At 35.2% G+C, this 21,166-nt stretch overlaps 1 protein-coding gene across 8 annotated transcripts in view; it reads left to right on the top strand.

The window, feature by feature from the left end:
* Positions 1-378: 378 nt before the first annotated feature.
* The window catches only part of DPH6 (diphthamine biosynthesis 6), a 339,756-nt gene continuing 318,968 nt past the window's right edge, over positions 379-21,166 (top strand). For 6 of the 8 annotated variants that reach the window (XR_001109403.2, XR_001109400.2, XR_010342041.1 and 3 more), the window contains exons 1-3: positions 394-425; positions 3,904-3,998; positions 7,926-8,119. Coding sequence is in view for 3 of the 8 variants with exons in the window: in XM_012465189.2 (XP_012320612.1) it covers positions 403-425; positions 3,904-3,998; positions 7,926-8,119 (312 nt within the window). In the remaining 5 variants the exon portion in view is untranslated. Of the gene's footprint in view, positions 426-3,903; positions 3,999-7,925; positions 8,120-21,166 lie in introns of all 8 variants that reach the window. The other 2 variants (XM_012465181.2, XM_012465196.2) reach the window with 1 other exon arrangement.

Below are 21,166 nucleotides of genomic sequence, written 5' to 3'. Positions count from 1 at the left end.
TGGACGTCCACAAGTGTGTCAACTTGCAGCATTTGGGACGCTAAACCTTCTCTTACCAAAACGAATCCAGCGCCACTGGACTTGGGCTCTGCTACGCGGATCTTGCCCTTCCTCCGGAGCTTCAGTGCCCTCACTTAGGTGGTTAGGCCGTGCCTAAACGTCATTGTTGCCTGGGCCGAAATGTCCCTGCCACAGGGTCAAAGTGCCAACGTGCCGCACCCTCCGCGCTGAGGTGTCCCGCAGGCAGCTGTGGGGCCTGCACCGCCAATTCGCTGACAGGCGGCCGAGCGAACACCCGGGCAAGGCCCCGCGGCGCGTCACGCAAGCGGCGGCGACGACCTCCCGCCTCCCGCCTCCCGCCTCCCGCCCGCGCTCGCCGCACGCACGCGCACTGCGCCCAGCATGAGGGTCGCGGCCCTGATCAGGTAACGCGGCCCCGGAGCCACCTCCCTCCTCTTGAAGCCAGCCTCTCGTCCCTTCCAAACGCCGCTAGGGCCAAAAAAGAGGGTGTCTCTGCCCGAGCCGTGCATTGGGGGTTCTGCGGCTCCTCCGAGCCACAAGAAGAGGCGGAGCCTTCGGGCTTTTGCCGGCCCGCTGGTGGCTCGGTCCGGGGCTGACACGCCTCCTCCTTATCCGTCGGTGGCTCTGTGGTCTTCCAGCCCTCAAACTTGGATTCCCATTGGATTTAACCGGGGAATTAAAAAAAAGAAAAATACGCCCGGGCCCCACCGCCAGAGGGATTGGTTTAATAACTTCTGCGCGGACCGGCGTCGGATTTTTTTTAAAGCTCTAATGAGCGGTGAAGTTTGGAGCCATTACCTTATTCCACCAACTCAGTTAATAACCCTCACCCTTTCTCTCTTGCTTTTTTCGTCCTCTTCTGAAGGAAGAGGGTCAGCTGGGTCGTTCGTAATCTAGCTTCCTCCCTAGTCGTATGTGGTTCCGCCCTTCCCAAAAAGTCCACCCCTCTCTCATCTTCTGCCCCACCTGTATGGCTCATCAGGACAGATGTGGGTTGCTTATGGCATGTATGTGTTTCTGCCTTTGAGCACTGAAGTACAGAGATCTCTTTCTTCGTGGTAGAGACGGAGTTGTAATAGTCTTATGCTAGATCCGTTGCTGTTGCTTCGGACTCTGGTCATTGCTTTAGAGTGATCTTACCCTAGCATACTTTGTATTCCAAAAGGAGTTTGATGTCTATAGTAACCAAATCATCTTTAAGTATCTAAGTAAGTCCTATGACTGACAAACCAAAAACAAGCCTCCTTAAATATTTCCATACTCAGTCTATTAACTGAGGCAGAAAGGAACACACTAGCAACATTAAAAAATTAGTTTGGACTACTTAAATATTGGTATCATGAGATTTTGCCCTGTAGAGTGTTTGAGATACAGTGTAACGATGTGTTTGCTTTTGTAAGCCCATTGAACATTTCATAAACGTTTTCATTAAGTCCCCTAGGTAACTGATACTGGCTGCTAAGTATTGACCTATTAAGGGCTTGATAACGACATTTCAAACCCTACTGTAGTGTCTGGAATATTCTGGTTCCCTTTCCTTCAATGTCATTTTTAGCCGGCTAGACCATAATGTCACAATAATTATTGTTTTTCAGTAAATGTCTTCTTAAAATGAATGATTAAGCTTTAACCACTGTGTCTTATTTTAAGAATTAAAAGTACCCCAGGAAGTGAATAATTCAAATTTACATCATTTACCAAAAGTGTAATGATTAAAGTAATCCACAACAACGAAATACTTAGAAGTATTGGAGAAGATTGGTATAGTCAGTTATACTAAATAGCCTGTAATGTGCCTTTGCTACTGTATAATAAAAATAATAATTTACTAATAAAAGCAATGTTGGAAAATTCTTGCTAAAGAGTAAGAGCTGTATTAGGAGATATGCTGTAAGTATAAATACATAAGCATTTACCTATATGCTTATGATATAGATGCCTATGTATTCTATATATATGCATTACATATAATTATATAATACCTATATTAGGTGAACACGGTGAATTTATTTGTGATTTGTATGTGTGTGCAACAGTGGGAGATGAGATGTGTGTGTGGGTGTTTTAGGGAATATGTGAAACTGAAGTTCTTACATATCTTTATAAGAACATTATTTTTCTAATAAATAAATGAGTCTTTGAATTTCATAGTTGAATGATACTTTGAGGATTATCGAGGCAGGCCATTCACTAATTTTGCAATGAACTCTGTAAACCCAAGCACATTGAATAACTTAGCTTAGTATCCCAGAGATGGAAACTAAAACAGATCTGGAAGACCTCTCACCTAACATACGTTCGTACTTAATGGAATTCTAAGAGGACAGTAAGGTACTCAGCATTTCCCAAGCTTGTCTGATATTCAAAACCTTTTGTTAGAGTAATCGGCTAATATTTTGTTGGACACCAGTGTTCCACAGAACCCAGTTTGGTAAATACTACTTAAAACCATATTTGAAATGTTGGCATATTTCAAAATGTATTGTAAGGCTCAGTTCTGATTCTGGATGCACACCCTTTAATCTTTAATATCTAAAACAATTAGTCGTATCTTTTTGTCCTAGGGAAACAGAGCAGTAAGGTTTGATGGGAAAGGGTGTGGAAGACATACTTAGGGGGGTACTGAACCTGAAGAGAGGAAGAATGGACTTTTTAAAACTTAACTTTGCCCCTTGCACTCTCCTTCCCCTCAAGAAGTTTCGGAATGAGTGTTGTTATTGATGGGACAGTGGAAGAAGCAGGAAATTTGAGAACTAAGACAAAAGGCAAGAGGGCCAGCTTCTGGGGTCATCAGTTTCTTGGGCTATGAAGAGGTCTAAACATTGCCCGGGGATACATTTGCAGACCTTAAGCAAATACTGGAAAGAAGGGAAACATGAGGAAAAAGAATTATAAAAGGGAGAGAGACAATGATAATGATAGTGGGAAGTAGTAGAATATTAAACCAAAATAGCATATAGGTTGACATTCATTCATATTATTGATGAACTACTACTTATCTTGACTAAGTGATATGCCTCTGCCTTAGGTAGATTTAAAACCAGAATTTAGAAGTTCCTTTCCTTTCAATGTGTTATTAGATTTATAGCTCAAGCCCTGTTCTGTTGCCATTATATATATATATATATATATATATATATATATATATATATATATAAAAAATGTGTATGTGTATAATATATGTATGTATGTGATGGGTGAAGTACTGATAGTGCTGATGTTTAACATCATCAGTGTAAGTCAGCATTTTGGTTTTTATCTCTACAAAATTTGTACCCAGCAAGTGTGTCAAACTTTGTCATTAGATTGATACTCAAGTCATTAATTTGTTCCTTTAATTGCTAATGGTCGCCAGTTGGTAGATTTCTTGTGGTGGAGCAGAATTAATTTTTTTTTTCACTTTCTCATAGAGAATAGGTTTTTTGTTTTTTACTTTTTCAATAATTTCTATGAAATTAGTATGTATATATTCCTTAAGTAGAATAATATATATTATCATAAATGTTCCTTAAGTGGAATATATATATATTTCATCTATAATTATATAATAAGTGTTTAGCTGGGGTGTAAATTGAAATCATTTTCTATTTGCAAAGCACTTCATATATTAAGTAAAGCTGCTATCACAAACCAAAAAGTTACCAATATTTTGTTTAGAATATTCTTTTATAAAGGCATATAGTTTCTTAAGCTCCCGTGAATAGCAGCCCTAGACGTTCAGATTCATCTGCTCAGTTTGTTTATGATTTAGAAATTAATTTTTTTTACATTCTATTATTTCCTGAAAAGTTGAGTAATAATATCTGTTTTGATATCTAGTGATTTTATGTTGAATATTTTTCAGTAGCATGATGTTTGTCTCTCTGTTGATTTATTTTTTAGCGGTGGGAAGGACAGCTGCTATAATATGATGCAGTGCATTGCTGCTGGGCATCAGATTGTTGCTTTAGCAAATCTAAGACCAGCTAAAAACCAAGGTAAGTACATGCCTTTAATGGGAAGTTGCCTAAATGAACGAAACTGCAACTTTATAATTATATTGTACAGGTATACAGTACAAAAATGAAAAGAAAAAATGTATATTCAGCACCCATTAGATGCTAGGTTCCACCTAGAACTTAGTATTAAGTGTTTTTACTTACTTCTTTTTTAATTCTCATAGCCAACTTCTAGAGAGATCCATTACTAATCTTAATAGATAGGGATCCTGAAGCTTAGAGTTTGTCTGAGGTAAACTAGCACAAACTTGTGGAGCTAAGACTTGAACTTTCTTACTTCAAAGTACGTTGCCATTTTACCCCACCACATTTCCAAGTGCTGTAGGCAGTATAGAGGTAGATAGGTAGATAAGGTATAGTCTCATGCCTCAAGGGACCTGAGAAGTAAGGCACATATTGATAAATGATACATAAATTTTATTATTAAAATGATACAGTTTACCTATTTAGATGTAAGCCAGAAATGTGAGACTTGAGAGAAGCATAAAGCAATACATTTCCACTTTTCATTTGTCTGTGGTAACAAGGGTATCCAAATATAATTGACAGAGCTCATATTGGCTACTTTTTTCATTTTTTTCCCCAATTGAAATGTCCCCAATTATAACTTTTGAGTAAAAGAAATATATTCACTAATTTGCCTTTTAATGATCTTGTGTTATACCTATGAAACTACAGATATTAATTGCTAAAATGTAAGGGAGAAAAGGTTAGCACTTGTATGACTTTTGTATTACTGCTTCTCACAGGACTCTTCTTCTAGTAAAATCTTTTTATCTCCTTTACTTCTTTCCAGATTCCATGGTTTGACACTGCTGTTATTTTAAGATTAATTAAATGAGTAATATATGTGACAACATCAGTCGTAGTTCTTGTCATGAAGTAGGCATTCAGTAAATTTAGCTGAATTGGAATCTAGCACTAAATACTTGTTTTATATCTCTAAATAGATTGATTATAAGCTTCTTGAGAGGAACTGTCTTCCTGTTATTGCTCTTCATCATTTAGGACAGCTCTATACCTCTGGTAGGAGTTCATGCAAAGTTGATTGGTAGACAGCTGTATAATGAACTAATTTGAATTAGGCCTGGAATCATGAGCAGTTATTTCAGTCAGATATTTGAATTTTCTTTTCTTCTGTGATTAAGACCTAAGTAATACTGGAAATCATGTAGAAAGATAGAGATTAGGAATATTTTATAGGAAGAAATGGAAATGTCCCACAGAGAGTCAGAGGTAAATGCACATTCTTGGATTTTGTGTTGCAATCGATAAGTAACAGATTTTTTTTTAGAAGTGAAGATTTTTGAAAAAGTTCCAACTTTAAGAAAGAGAAAATTCTTTGAGGATGAGTAGGAGCTGCAATCCAATTTCTGTATTATAAAAGAAGAAGCAGAATCTCCTTTTAGGTTTACCAAAGGAAAGAAGCTTTCTTACCCCTTGTGGCCAGGGAGGCAGATGGGACTTTTAAGCTATCTTGCAAAGTTAAAAAGCAGATATTTATATATAGTATATAATATGTACATGCTATATTATAATTTCCATCGCTGGAGTTTCTGTCTTCAGCTTTCTCATGAATTATTTTACTTACCTTGTGTAGAACCATTAATATATAATCTTTCTTGTGTTCATGGTTCACCAGCAGGACGGTAAAATAACAAAGTATATCTTTAAATTATACCTCTCAGTAGAATAGACATTTATTTAGAATATTGTTAGTGAGAAAAAATTTAATAGTAAATGGAATTAGAATATTCTGAAGTAAAAAGCCTGGAAAAAGGCAGTTGAAACAATAGTAATTGTAAAAGAAAACAGATGGCTGTGGGTTGGTAGATGGAGATGGTTTAGCTAATCTTGATGAAAATCAGCAGGAAGTTGGGGATTATTGAACAATTTACTGAATGACTTCTTTTCCCCTTAACGAGTGTTGTAAATGGAACCTTAGTGAAGAATGACTGGTAGAGATGACTCCAATGTCCAGGAAAGTTATGGGTTTTCAGTGGGTAGTCTGAAAAGGAATATATTCCCATCAATGGGGATAATGGGAGCTTGTCATAAAATTCACAAAACTATCTCTATTTGTAGTAGGAACTTTTGTGGCATGTTAATTGAGTTGCCTCAGGCAACAGGGGAGCGTTTTGGTTTTATTTGATGTCACACTATTGTTGCTATGTAGCTTCCATTAATCAAAGTTACAATGTGGCTAGGACTAAATGGAGCCTTAAGGAAAATTATCTTCTAGGTTTTTGAAGCCAGTGAAATGTTTTACTTACTATACTAACATCAGAATGTTTCTTACCAAGAAGCCCAAATTTCTTTGAATAAATTGATTTGATTGTAACAATATCTTTTAAAATGAATATATTTCAAGATCCAGTCTACTTTGAGATGAGAGAGGGCCGAAAGGTTTTTAGGTAACTTTGGCTATGTTCTCTACTTCCTACTGGGATCAGGAGTAGACACATTTATAATAACAATGTGAGTAATGTTCTGAAGGAAGCCAGTCTAATGTGTGAGTTCAGAAACCTGTGAGCCAAAATGGGGTAGCACATTTTGATGATTTTGATTGTTGAAGGAGCACTTACACTATCATTTTTCATTCCTTTTGATAGGATATTTTCACATTTAATGGAAAGCATGAACCTGTATGGGTTATATTCATACATACACACATAGGTATATGTCAAAATAATTACTTTGTAACTTTTCTTTTTTTTCTTTTTGCTTAATAGCATTTCATGAACATTTTCTATATCATTAAATATTATTCTACAATAACATTTCTCATACGTCTTTAGAACACAAATACCCTCATTAAATGTAAGTGTTCTGTGGATAAATTTGAGAGCTAGTTCATATTCTCTGCTCTTGTTGGAGTACCTGAACGAGTATTAGCCTAGGAAGAATTACACCACAAACATCCTTTTAACACTTTTTATCTCCATGTTTTATAAACTTATTTGACCTTAAATCATTTTATCATCCCATACCTATTAATATCTTAGAGGATTTATATTCCACAGAACATACTTAGAAAATGTTTTTCAACATTATGTTAGTGACTGCATAGTACTTTATTATATGAATATACTATAATTTCTAGTCTATTATAAATGTGATAAATATCTTTGCAAATAATCTTTGTATTTATTTATGTTTCTTTTTCTAGAAAGTAGAGTTATGAGATTAAAGGGTCTATTCCAGTATATTTCTAAATTCATTTATATCACCAAAAGGTCTGATGTGACTCATCTGTTTTGAATATTTTATCCATATTGATATTTGTGAATCTTGTGACAACAACTCAGTATATTGTTGATTATCTTAAGATATCATGTTTCTATGCACATTTGTAACTGCTCTAATGCTCTAACAATATTGAATTTATATATATTTATATGTTTTATTATAAGGTGCTGAATATCTGAATATAAAATATATATGAATTTTTTCTTACCAATATTTATCACTTATTAACTAAGTAGATATTTAATTAAGAAAGGTTTTTTCTACAAGTCTAGATGACCTCATGAATAACTTTGAATGATTTGTAAAAACATTTATGTAATAAAAATCTTTAACTGAATAAATTAATCAAAATTTATTGGATACATTACTCTTTAAATGTTTGCCATATATGGTATAACAAATTTATGTATTAGTATATTTGTATTTGTAGTTAGTGGTAGAGATGATTAAGGCTGATATGAACTGGATTCAACTACAGACAAATGTGCAATTCTTATGTTTTTATTTCACTACACAAATGCAGAGAAATATAGTATAGTTAGTAAGCTTTTAAGTTCTGTGTCGACTACTCTTCAAACAGTAAAACTTGGATGGGCTTTCAAATCCACTTTCTTTTTCATTCTCTTTTTCTGACTATTTCCATTTTAATTGTTGCAGTGGGGTCTGATGAACTGGATAGCTACATGTATCAAACAGTGGGTCACCATGCCATTGACTTGTATGCAGAAGCAATGGCTCTTCCCCTCTATCGCCGAACCATAAGAGGAAGGAGCCTGGATACAAGACAAGTGTACACCAAATGTGAAGGTGATGAGGTTGAAGATCTCTATGAGCTTTTGAAACTTGTTAAGGTATGCAGAGTAAACAATTAAATGTATTGAATTTAGTGTGTACTTTAGCAAATTACATTTGCTGAATTACTTAGTAATAAATAATTTACAATTGTTAGTAGCTCAACTATTTTTTAAAAGGATATTTTGTCCTTTTTGGTTAGAAAAAAACTCTAAATGGTTAGTGTGCTTTTATATGAAATGATATTTAAAAATAAGACTTTTTGTATAGTTTGGCATACAGGATTATCAAATGATATTAAATTAAGTTTTCTATTCCTAAGGAAAAAAAAGACTAGCACTTACGGCCATTTAATCGATTTATTGACAAATATTTTTTGAATGCCTACTATATGCCTGGCATATAGTGCTAGACACTGGGGATAGAGCAGTGGACACATAAGTTAAAGGCCTGTTCTAATGGAGCTCACTTTGTAGTGGAAGAGGATAGACAAAAAGCAAATAAATAACATGCTTGATAGTGAAGAGTACTAATAGGAAAAATGAAGCAGAATCAGATAGCACATGATGGCAGGGTGTAGCCGTGGAGATGGTGCTACATATGGTGGTCAAGCAAGACATTTCTGATAAGGTAACGAGTAGATGTAGAGAAAATGAGAGACTGAGCCTTGCCTAAATCTGGTGGAAGAGGTATGAATTTAATGCATAAGTCACATTATGTAAGAGGTTGGTAGCCATTTTGCACTCAATAATTTCTAGGAGGGAATGTGTGGGGCTCATATATCTAATAGTTACTATACTCAGTAAATGGTAATTAATAAGGATGATTTTATATTAAGCAATTATCTTTTCATTCTTATTGATAGCAACTATTTGAATACAGTTCAGTATTCTTCTAAGTATGAATTTTTATTCAGTCAGCTACTGTTGATTCATATAAGGCATGTTTGATGAAATAGAGAATTCAAGGCAGTATTTCTTGGATGTCTTACTAGTTTTCACCAGGGAAAGGAAAGAAGATTTCTGTCCCTTCCTCTACAAAGGGACATTGCATTTCACTTCCTCGCTCTTCATAGGAGTTCAGTTTTTTTCAGAAGTTACCTCATGAACCTGTGTCATGAAAATTTTCTAGTCTGAAGTAGCTACTTAAATGACATACTTGAGCTTCATACAAATCAAAAGTTAATTAAGGATTTTTATTTGAAAAATATAAGCACTGAAATTCTTTTAAAATTTGTTTGACTGAAATAGTTCTTATTTTGTATGTTAGAACATTTTTATTTTTATTTTAAAGAGAAACTGATAGGAAAAACCCTTTGAGTAGTTCCAGAATTTTCCTACTTAGTTATGGATAGCATAAGAAGTAGGTACTTTTGAAAGGAAATCACAAGGATCTGCTTTCTTTCCTCTGGGAAGATACATGTTAATAAACATTTTGATTATTAAACAAGGTAGAAGGGTTAAAAGAATTCCACTTTTAGTGGTCGTGTCTTCATAAGGGTGCAATTATGATCTTGACAGTATTCACTTTGAAGTGTGAAATACTGAGTGCAAATCCTGCATTTTCAAATTTTCTTTTTCAAGGTATAAAGAATTTGGACATTAAGTTTTTAATATAAACCAATATTATAAAATGATGAGACTCACACTAAAGTAATTGGGTTGCTTAAAAATCACAAACTTGATCACTTTGGAGAAGCTCCCTGATAACAGCTCTCCAAGAAAGGGAGAGATAATAAATTGCTATTAATAATAAATCTAATGAAACATGGGAAGAGTAGCAATAATTAAGAAGAAATTTTCCTTTCCATCCACGCTGTCTTTGGAGAAATGGATGCTTTACCATTATTATCTTTATGGTAACCATCAGTTATGACATAAATTAATGCTAATGTTAAATTCTTAACAACTTCTGCTTTGGAAGTTTGTACATGATAATTATAGTTGAAAGATATGTTATCAAGTTGTCTGGGACTAAATAGTTCCTTCTTTTCCTGTGTAGAAATATTAATTTTACTATAGGATATTTTAAGGACATAAATATCAGAAATATATTGCTTTTATGGAAAGGATTGTATAACTAGGCTTTTACAGTTAAATTCATTTATGAAACACTGGTGCAAAGATTCCAATAGAGGTCTTACATATTCTAATGAATAGCTGAGTAATTATGAAAAAAATGAATCTAGAAAAGCTATAATTTTTCAAGTTAGTCTTGTTCTAAGAAAAATAAAGAACTGCATTTTTAAATTCTTTGAATATTAATGGAATATTGAAAGCATTTAGATTTATTTTTATTTTAAACATTTATTTATAACAGGTTGCAGCTTTGCAACTTTGACATGTAAGTCTTGTTTTTGTAACATTTTTCCCCACAAATATGAAGACTAATTTTTGAGTAGATGTTCCTTTTTGCAAAGAGTTTAATTTACTAATTGCTAAAAAAAATGTAGGAAGGACTTGGAAGAACTTGTAGAATTACAGGTTTCTTAACTATTTTGTAGAAATCATGACACCTTATAGAAATGTAATAAACCTTTGTCTAATAAATTAGCAGGTGACTGTGACAGCTAGAGGTATGTGTCTCAAGCTGTTTGCAAAATATTTTTCATGTGGCTAATCTTTTCTTTAGAATTTCTTTACTATTGAAATGTAACTTCAGTTGTTATCTGATTTAATTAGCTTAATAGATAATTGTATTATTTCCTGAAAATATAGTTATTTCCAATTCTGTTTGTTTTCTTTTTAAGTCATGTGAACAGTGTAATAGTTACAGAAAGATACATGTAAGTGCTATATCTCTATAGGAAATATATCTAGGGATTATATTCTTTCTGTTCTACTGGGTTGGAGCTACTTTTCTGGATGTGATGTCTTCCTTTTTCTTGGTTCATTCCTTAGTTTCAATATAATCCATATTTAAGAAATTACCTTAGAGAGGGTACTTTGAAATCTTTACATTTTGAAAATGTTCCTATTCTGCCCTCATATTTTATTGATTTGGTTGAATTTAGGATTTTTTTTTTTGAGACAAAACTGCATTATCTATTAAATTTCTAATATGCAGACTATTATTTTTTATTGCATTTTAGGTTTTGGGGTACATGTGAAGAACATGCAAGATTGTTGCATAGGTACACACATGGCAGTATGATTTGCTGCCTTCCTCCCCATTACCTATATCTGGCATTTCTCCCCATGCTATCTCTCCCTAACTCCCCACCCCCTGCTGTCCCTCCCCTATTTCCCCCCGACAGACCCCAGTGTGTGATGCTCCCCTCCCTGTGTCCATGTGTTCTCATTGTTCAATACCCACATATGAGTGAGAACATGTGGTGTTTGATTTTCTGTTCTTGTGTCAGTTTGCTGAGAATGATGGTTTCCAGATTCATCTGTGTCCCTACAAAGGACACAAACTCATCATTTTTTATGGCTGCATAGTATTCCATGGTGTATATATTCCACATTTCCTTGTCCAGTGGGCATTTGGTTGGTTCTAGGTCTTTGCTATTGTAAACAGTGCTGCAGTGAACAGATGTGTGCATGTGTCGTTATAATAGAACGATTTATAATCCTTTGGATATATACCTGGTAATGGGATTTCTGGGTCAAATGGAATTTCTGTTTGTATGTCCTTGAGGAATTGCCACACTATCTTTTTTGCTAATACTGGTGTGATTGTTGTTCCTTTTTAGGTGGCCTGTTTTTCTTCTTTGTTAACTTTTATGATGTGTCTTTATGCTTGATATACTGAAATGTCACAGTAATGCTGTATTGGGTGTTGTTTCTCCTGCATCCCTTTCCTAAATCCCTACTGAGTAGTGACACATTCCTTGTCCTCTTTCTCTGATTGATGGTTCCGGGATAGGCATATAATCCAGGTAATAGCCAGTCAGAACATGACATTCTTCTGGCCATAGTGATTGGATCAGGGGTGGTTTTGTTAACCTGTGTTTGTCCTGATAGAAAGAAGCCTAGAATGATGGATAGTTGGCAAAAGATAAGCTCTTCTCCTTCTATGCAGAGATGTGTGGATGTGAGACCTAAAACTGCTATAGCCATTTTAATTTTTTTGATCAGAGAAAACTTGATGTCAAATCAGATACACAAAATACTGCAAAGCCAATAGACTTTTAGTGTAAGGATGATTCTGCCACTTGTAGATAATTTGTTCCTTTTGATTTTCTCTGTTCTCTTTTGCTGACACTCTCACTAGTCAGATATGAGACCTTCTAGATTGAAACTTCATATCTTTTGTTTAATCTATTTTCTATCTCAGTGTCTTTTTGTTGTACAATCTATGAGATTTCCTTTTTAAATTTCCCTACTTTCTTGTTAAATTTTTTTAGATTTTAGCAATTATGTTTTCAGTAGTCAAGAACTTTTCTTGTTTGTTCATGGTTTTTTAATAACAACTTGATTTTCTTTCTATATCCTCTTAAAATAAAAATAGAGATTTTAAACATTATCTTTTGTTTCCCAAAATATTGTTTTCTTTGAGTGTTTTTTTTTTTTTGTAGTTTTCTTTCATGTTACAGGCTTTTCTCTAATGTCTTGGTTGCCTTTTCATATCTAAGAATACTACAACAGGAAAACTGACTGTGAATGCTTTTGACTCTAGAATTTTCCCAACGTCACATCTCATACTTGTTATTCTTGGAGTTCAGGAAAGTGTGGCCTTGTTTGGTTTCTTTCTTGGCTCTGTTCTCTTCCATGCAAACAGTAGATTATGGCTCTCTCTGCCAATTGATCAGTCATGGTTTCTTCTTTATCTGCTTTCTAACTTAATAAATTAATTGAAATCCTTTTTTCATTGGTTCGTTCCTTCTGTTTATTATTGACAGTAATCATTGAGAAATTAAAATTTTAATAAATATTAAATACATAAATTTATAAATAAAAATAAAATAACTAAAATTACTTTTTATTGACAGCAATCTAAAGTAAGTTTAACTTCAAGTTAACTAGATATAAAATCCAAATTTCATAATCAAAGTCAAGTTTTCTCGTTTTGTTTTCTGTTTCTCTCTTACCTCTACTTTCTGTTGACTCTGTTCTCAGTGAGGACCTAGTAATTAGAGGATGGCTCCCAGTTGTATTCTTGGTTTAAATGTAGTAGGAAAAGCTCCAGTTTTCATTTTAAGTAGCTTAAGTGGGAATCTAATTGGTCTGACTTGTAATATTTATGAGTCAGTTTTGGTTGGGAGATAACTTTGATTGGGTAGGCCTGGGTTGTGTGTCATTCCTAAACTAAGAGATGGAATTATGATTACTGGGAATTACTGGGAATTCGTTTACTAGGAGTAAAGGAAGGGTAAATCTCCAAATATAAATCAGGCTATTGCTGGTAGAAGAGTGAACTGTGGCAGGGGGGCAAAGGGTAACAGGTTTTCTAAAAATGTGTAGGTTTCACCTTGGAAACCATCATAAATGATTCTTTTTTTTTTTTTTTTTTTTTTTAAGATGATGGTTGGAATGCAATGGTGGATCTCGGCTCACTGCAACCTCCAACTCCCAGGTTCAAGCAATTCTCCTGCTTCAGCCTCCCGAGTAGCTGGGATTACATGCACCTGCCACCACGCCTGGCTAATTGTTTTGTATTTATTTTTAGTAGAGATGGTGTTTTGCCATTTTGGCCAGGCAGTTGTTGAACTCCTGACCGTAGGTGATCCACCTGCTTCCATCTCCTGATATGCTGGGTCTACAGGTGTAAGCCGCCGTGCCCTGCTGATTCTTCTTTTTTATCTCTTCTCTCTTCCCTCTCTCCCTACCTTTCTTCCTTTTCTCCTTCCTCCTCCTCTTGCTTTCCTTCTTTCACAAACAGTTGAATATTGGGTCTCAAGCAGTAAGCTTGTAGTTAAGGACCTGTATATCCAATTGCTCGTGAGTTTCCACAGGCATGGCAAACTAAACAAATTCAAAACTTACTCGTTATCTTTCTACACAAACTTGTTCCATCTTCAGTATTTTCATAATTAAAAGCATCATCATTTATCCCATCATCTAAGTCAAAACTTGGGCCTTACTACGAGACTTCCACTTTTTCTCAGTCCCTTTCTCCACTCTATCCCCCTCAACCATCACCATTAGAGCTCCAGCACCTGTTAATAATGCTGGTATGACTTCTAAAATTTGACCCCTTGACTTCATTCTCATCACTACTGGTTTCTTTATCTGTACTATGTGAGAGCCTTCTAATCAACTTGCCTTCAGTATTGCCCTTGGTAGAAGGGTCCATCCACCCCTTCTACCAAGTTGTTGGCAGGTGATTTGTATAAATGCTTAAATAACCCGTGAGTAAGATACAGACCAAATACATTCGCTGACATTACAGAAGGCTCTTTAAGAAGAGGCCATGGAAATCCTACTAGTCTGATCCTGCTATTCCCACACAAGCACCTCTGGGATCAAGTTATAATGAACTAATTAGGTTTCTAGGAGATTGCTTTCCATGTCTGAGTCTTTGGCTGTGCTTTTCTTTATGCTTATCTCTTTGTTCTCCTGAAGAACCCCTTCTCACCGCATATTCTTTTGCGAAACCTGCCCTAATTAACCTTCCTCCTGTTTGTTCCATAGCAGCTTGTCTATAACTCTACTGTGAGTCTCATTGCATTATTAGGATTGCTTTTGTGGCTGTCTCTTTTGCTAGATTGTAAGACCTCAAAACATGCTCAGTGCTGTTTATTTTTGTATCTCTAGTGCCTAGCAGAGATCCAGACATATGGAGGCTCTTAAAAGAATATTGAATATTAAAATAATAAATTTAGTAAAAAAAATGTGTAAAATTATTCCAACGTAGGCTGGGCACAGTGACTCATGCCTATATCCCAGCACTTTAGGAGGCTGAGGCGGGCTGACCTCTTGAGGTCAGGAGTTCAAGACCAGCTGGGCCAATGTGGTGAAACCCCATCTGTACTAACGTACAAAGATTAGCTGGGTGTGGTGACGTGTGCCTGTAATTCCAGTTATTCAGGAGCTGAGACGAGAGAATTGCTTGAATTTGGGAGGCAGAGGTTTCAGTGAGCTGAGATCATGCCACTGTACTCTACAACCTGGGCGACAGAGCAAGACTCCATCTCAAAAAAAAATTTTTTAATATAATTATACAAGGGAGCCACATTACTATGATATGTGGTGTAAAACTGTTGGTAAATTCATTTTGTCTTTTTCTATTTAGAAGCTTAAATGGAATGGGCATCATAGTGAAAGTTTTCAAAATAAGGCATCCTATCAGTGTAACCACTAACTGTACCAAGAACAATTTCCTGCTGCAGACTACTTTATGAAAATGCTTAACAGAAACTCTTTCAAATTATTTTTAGTATATGCATTTTAGAAAACCTGATTATGGGGCCGGGCGTGGTGGCTCACGCCTATAATCCCAGCACTTTGGGAGGCCGAGACGGGTGGATCACGAGGTCAAGAGATCGAGACCATTCTGGTCAACATCGTGAAACCCCATCTCTACTAAAAATACAAAAATTAGCTGGGCATGGTGGCGCACGCCTGTAGTCCTAGCTACTTGGGAGGCTGAAGCAGGAGAATTGCTTGAACCCAGGAGACGGAGGTTGCGGTGAGCCCAGATAGCACCATTGCACTCCAGCCTGGGTAACGAGAGTAAAACTCTGTCTCAAAAAAAAAAAAAAGAAAACCTGATTATGGTGGAAAATTACTTGGTGAATCTTTTTGCACTTCACTACATGAGGGAAAAACCTGAGATTGTTGGGTGGCCCTGAGGCAAATCTGAAGGGTTTGGAGTGGGAGAAACATTTAAGATAGACTTAATATTTTTAGGGAGGACCCAGACATAGCATTAATTAAACAGACATGAAGCCCTGTACAAATTGCCAGTGGCTCCTCAGAACTACACAGCTTGCCTCAGGCCCTTTCAATTCCCAAGATTTTGGACATTAAACCTGGTCCTTTGGCATAAGAAATGCTTTTCTAGTATTGACTCTGGACTCTAAACAGGAATTGGCATTGGAACTGACCAGTGTCATTTTCACTCCCAGATGCAGCATTATTGAGGCTATGCCATATCTGACCCTTTCAAATGATAAAGTCAAATATGCGTGAGGAAGTCATGATGAAAGATCTGTCTGGAAATAAAATGTTGTACCATACTTGTCAGTTACTACTGTTGCTAAACTTATCACAGGTATAAACCCTTCATCTATAAATTCCCCTTAAAGCCTAGAAAATGGGACTACCTCATTTTGGCAAAACAATCATTCTGTCTCTTCAACCTTGAACTTTTCTCTACTTGCTATCAGTGATTATGTGTGTATACTGCACATTCACATATATACCCTTTCTGTTTATCTTTTCCCAGAGTTAGTGCCTCTCTATAAATTTATCAATTGACTTATTTTTATATCCTATATTCCTTCTTCTATAAACTATACATTTCTTCCTATCTTATCATCTACTCTATATATCTTACAGTGTGTTGGGTATTTCTGACTTTTCTTTCAAGTTTCTTTCTTTGTATTTTCAATCGCTAGTGTCTGTGTCCTGGTGACTGTTTGTTGTTTTTGTTGTTTGCTTGTTTCCATATGCTACTATTTATTTTTAAAGAACCCTTTTGCAGATGTCTCCTTCTGGAGTTGTGTTGTCTGGGATGCTAGGCGTAAGTCTCTGTCCTATAGTCTACTTCATTTCTAGGCCTGTAGTTCATCTTGTCTTTGCCATATTCTTTTTAAATGACTGAGAATGTATTATCGAGATTAATAAGCATAAATTGCTTTATTTCTTTATTGTTTTATATTTCTGAAGCAGTTGACTTCATTGGTGGTCACACGATAATATGATAAATCCTGAACTGATATTTTTACAACAACTTTCCCTTTTAAATTTGGAACGTCTTCAGTCAGCAAATTTGTAGTGCCTACATCATTGGTCATAAAAAGCAGTGGTATTATTAGTAAATAAGAGGTGAGGATTTTATTTTGTTTTGTTTTTGTTTTTGTTAGAAATGGTTTGATAGGAGCTTGTTCTGTGATGTGCTAATGTGGGAAAATATTGAATGAATAAAGAGGAGTTGAATAAATGTCTTAGTTGACCTTGACATTTCCTGTTAATTTTAACCTATACTACTACTGTTTTTCATCTTCTTTCATTTATCAAACATAAATTCAATGCTTACAATGTACCAATATTGGAAAGAAAGATGTATGAGACATAGTCTTTGCCCTCACAGACCCTGAAGAAGTAGGACACATATACAAAGAAATTAATACAAGGTATAGTTGCCATTAGAGCATGCATGGGAGTTCATAGAGTGAAAAAATCCCATTTGGGGGATCAGAAGGGCCTTATGGGCAAATTACGTTTGATATCTGAAATAGTTTGATTCTGTGTCTCCACCCACATATCATGTCAAGTTGTGATTCCCAGTGGTGGAGTAGGGGCTTGGTGGGAGGTGATTGAATTGTAGGGGCAGGCTTCCCCCTTGCTGTCCTCATGATAGAGTTCTCCTGAGATTTGTTGTTTGAAAGTGTTTAGCACCTCACTCTTCACTGTCTCCTGCTGGCCATGTGAAGATGTGTTTGCTTTTCTTTAGACTTCTGCCATGATTGTAAGTTTCCTGAGGCCTCCCTAGAAGCAGAAGCCTGTACAGCCTACAAAACTGAGCCGATTAAACCTCTTTTCTTTATAAACTACCCAGCCTCAGGTAGTTCTTTATAGCAGTGTGAAAACCGACTAATACAATGTACTTAAGGATTATTTGGATTTTGACAGGTGACAGGCATTGGAGGATGGCTAAGAGAGTGTTAAAAATAGGAAAGTTCTTAGCCAAAGTCATGTAGGCAGGAAATTATGAAACTTATTACAGAAATAGAGTGGTTCAATTCAATTTAGGGTTTAAAGTTTGAGGAGCAGTAGAAAATAAGTCTGTAAAGGTTGATTAATACCAAAAAAGAGTGTCTTAAATTTCAGGTCAGGGATTGTTCAGATGGTGGAAAGCCCGTAAGGTGGTATTTTCTAAACTCAATTTAATGAGTGACAGCTATTTTTTTTTTTTAATTTAAGAGCCTAGAATATAATAGAAAATATCAATGTGCATTGTGTGTAGGTTAATTATTGTTTTGTGTAACATAATAGATACATACAGGCACATATGTGTATGCTAGACTGTTACATTATATATTTCTTACTGTTCAACAAATTCTTGTGGTCATCAGGGTCATCAGGGTGAATCACTAATATAATACAAGAAATGGATTAGAGAGAGGCATTTCCATAGATGAATTCAAATTAAAAACTAAGGTACTAGGTATCTGAAAGGTTTTGCGTACCTGAACATAGGGAATGCCAAGAGGAAAGGTGAAAAGGGAACATTCCAGAGAGATTGATTGGACTTCATGATGGTATTTAAATAAATAGTGACAAAGAGTCTCTATAAGGTAACTTGTAAAATGACAGTTCCACGGCCAATTTATATAGTTTTTACTGGGCAATATTGGTAATCAAAATGAATTATGATACTTGTATATTACAGATACTAGGATCCTAAATTTTATGGCATCCTGTCATTGTCATCTCTTTAATCTTGTATAAAATGGTATAGAATATGCTTCATAATCAATATGGGTTCATTTAATCAGAATCAATTCTTAATAAATTTTGGTCTTGGTTCTTCTTATATCATTTAAAATTTTCTTCATAGAGTTATGTGAAATACATATCAACTGAAACTGTTTATCTTTATTTCTTAAAAGCACCTAGTGTGGATTCACAGAAGTAAGCACAACTATGATATTAATGTATTTTCACATAATAATTTATATTGATTGGATTCAAATTATTGCATTATTATTTGATATGCAGTTACACATTTGCCGCTAAGTCAAGCAAAATATAAAATCTTAATAGGTTCTATAGCCTTTTGAGCATCATAACAGATTGAACCTGACTTTAGACCTGTGAATTAATTGACTCCTTAAAGTTTGCTTCTAGTCTTTCTCCAGACTCTCATCCTCTATAATTTATCCTTCATACTCCTATGAAATTAATCTTTCTAAAGTGTAGATTTAATCATATTTCTCTTTTCATCAAACATTTATTGCTTATCATTGATCTGTTAGGTACACTGCAGTATGATTTCAGTTTGTTTTTTGTCTTTTCTTAGATTCTCCTACATCGAAGCTATGTGCCGTCTAAACTAGACTACTGTCAGAACTCATTCTTCCCCATATGGTCCATGTCTTCCCTGAATAGTGGTATGTTTTAGTCAGAAATAACTTCTTTCCAACTCCTTTTGCATGGCATCTCTTTCCTGATGTCGTCCTTGATTCACCCCACCGAATATAATATCTTCCTTTCTTAAACCCTCATGTCACATTATAACTCTCTTATAGTATTTAGTCAGTTTAATACACAAAGCTAGGATTTTAAAAAAAAATCTATCTTGTGGGTTTTGTTTTGTTTAAAGATGATAAGTAACTAGAGGAATAAGGATTATATTTCATTCGTTTTATTTCCTATGAGACTCCATGCAACTCCTAGACTTATAACAGGCATAGTGTTAAACTCTACTCCTCTGGAATTCAGTTATTCCATCTGTAAAATGTGGATATCTCTTTTTTCTTTTCTTACCTGTTTTGAAAACAAATGGCAATATATTTGAGAGCCTGTCATCCTCATTTTAGTCTCAGGTTTTCTCCTTCATTCTCTACCTTCCAGAATAATCTAGTAAAGCCATATTTTTTTCATTGCATACAACATTCCATTAGTATATTAATATTAAGTAGTAGCTACAAGTGGGCATTGAGATGAGTGTAATTCTTCTTGACTTTATTTGTAAGTTAATGCAGAGAAGAAAAATAATGGTAATTGTTGAGTTGTGAAAGAGGTTTTAATGGGAGCAAATTTATATTACAGATTGGATTGAATTGATCCTTCTACATTTGTTGCCTTTAATTCTGGGCCATCCTTGGTCTGTTTTAGACTTCTTCAGTCAGAGAATTCAGCCTTCCAGGAGACATGTGGAATTAATGTTTTCTAGTTTCCTTTATGAGTAAACTGAAGCATGGGCCATTTCAAAAGGAGATAAAGAAGGTTAACCTAAAGATATCAATGGTTCTAATAGGTGATATTTTTTCTATTAAAATTTTTTTTGACATGTTCTTTTAGAATTTAACTCCATGCTTATCTTTAAAATCTAAGCAGTATATTTTGTATGAACTCATTTGTAGAAAGCCTCAAGCAAGGACTTAAGTTTGAAAGTTACATGAACTAAGTTGAGAAAATTCAGACCTTTTGGAGTATATGAATTAAAAGATTTAAAAAATGGTTTTGTTCAGAGGCAGTAGAATGGAGCTATTATTTGTGCTTCTGTATGTAAAAGCAATTAACTCTCAACATCAGCAGAATTATGCCATACTTATTTGTATACAGTGCTGGCATGTGGTCACTTTGTGTACTCATACACAGTGGGTGCTCAGTGAGCAGTTGTTAAACTTACCAAAGTTAAGCCTATCTAACTTTGACAAAATTATGCTAATATTGATCTCCATAGATATCTATCAAAAGATAATGACAAATCAGAAGAGGCATAAACTGTCAGACATTTATTTCTCTTTTTTATGCAGAATTTGCTGATTCTTCTGTGTTCCCTACTATAAGATTGGTTCCAGAGCCTGTGGTCTATTTTAAGACCAGAGTTCCCTTGAGGATTCTTTCCTAGGTAGTAATTTTGTACGGAGGTGGGGAAGGGAGGGAGAACAATCATCATTTAATAAATAACTCTTGATCTTCCCTTTTGAGCCTTTCATAATTTATCTCCTTTAAACATTTTTATTGGTCTGATTGCCATTTTTGTGACTTAACCCCTATCCAAGTTCTTCTGATTTTGAGCAGTCATATATCCTGGACTTGATCACAGAAAGCTACTAAGGATCAGACTAGTAGATTTCAATCTAGGATAATCCACTACTTTAAGATAGGATTTATTAATCTGGAAGGGAGAGGTATTCTTGAACTCTGAAATTTTATGCAAGTTTTTTGTATGTGTAAATTTTTCTGGAAGAGGACAAACATTTTTTTCTTTTTCTTTTTTTTTTTTGAGAAAGGGTCTTATTCTGTCACCTAGGCTAGGGGCGGTAT

Source organism: Aotus nancymaae, unplaced genomic scaffold (genome assembly GCF_030222135.1).
Source record: "Aotus nancymaae isolate 86718 unplaced genomic scaffold, 86718_ANA_hifiasm-v0.15.2.pri h1tg000011l, whole genome shotgun sequence".
Lineage (NCBI taxonomy): Eukaryota > Metazoa > Chordata > Mammalia > Primates > Aotidae > Aotus > Aotus nancymaae.
The sequence above is the reverse complement of the archived record's forward strand: the minus strand, read 5'-3'. Positions and strand labels throughout refer to the sequence as shown.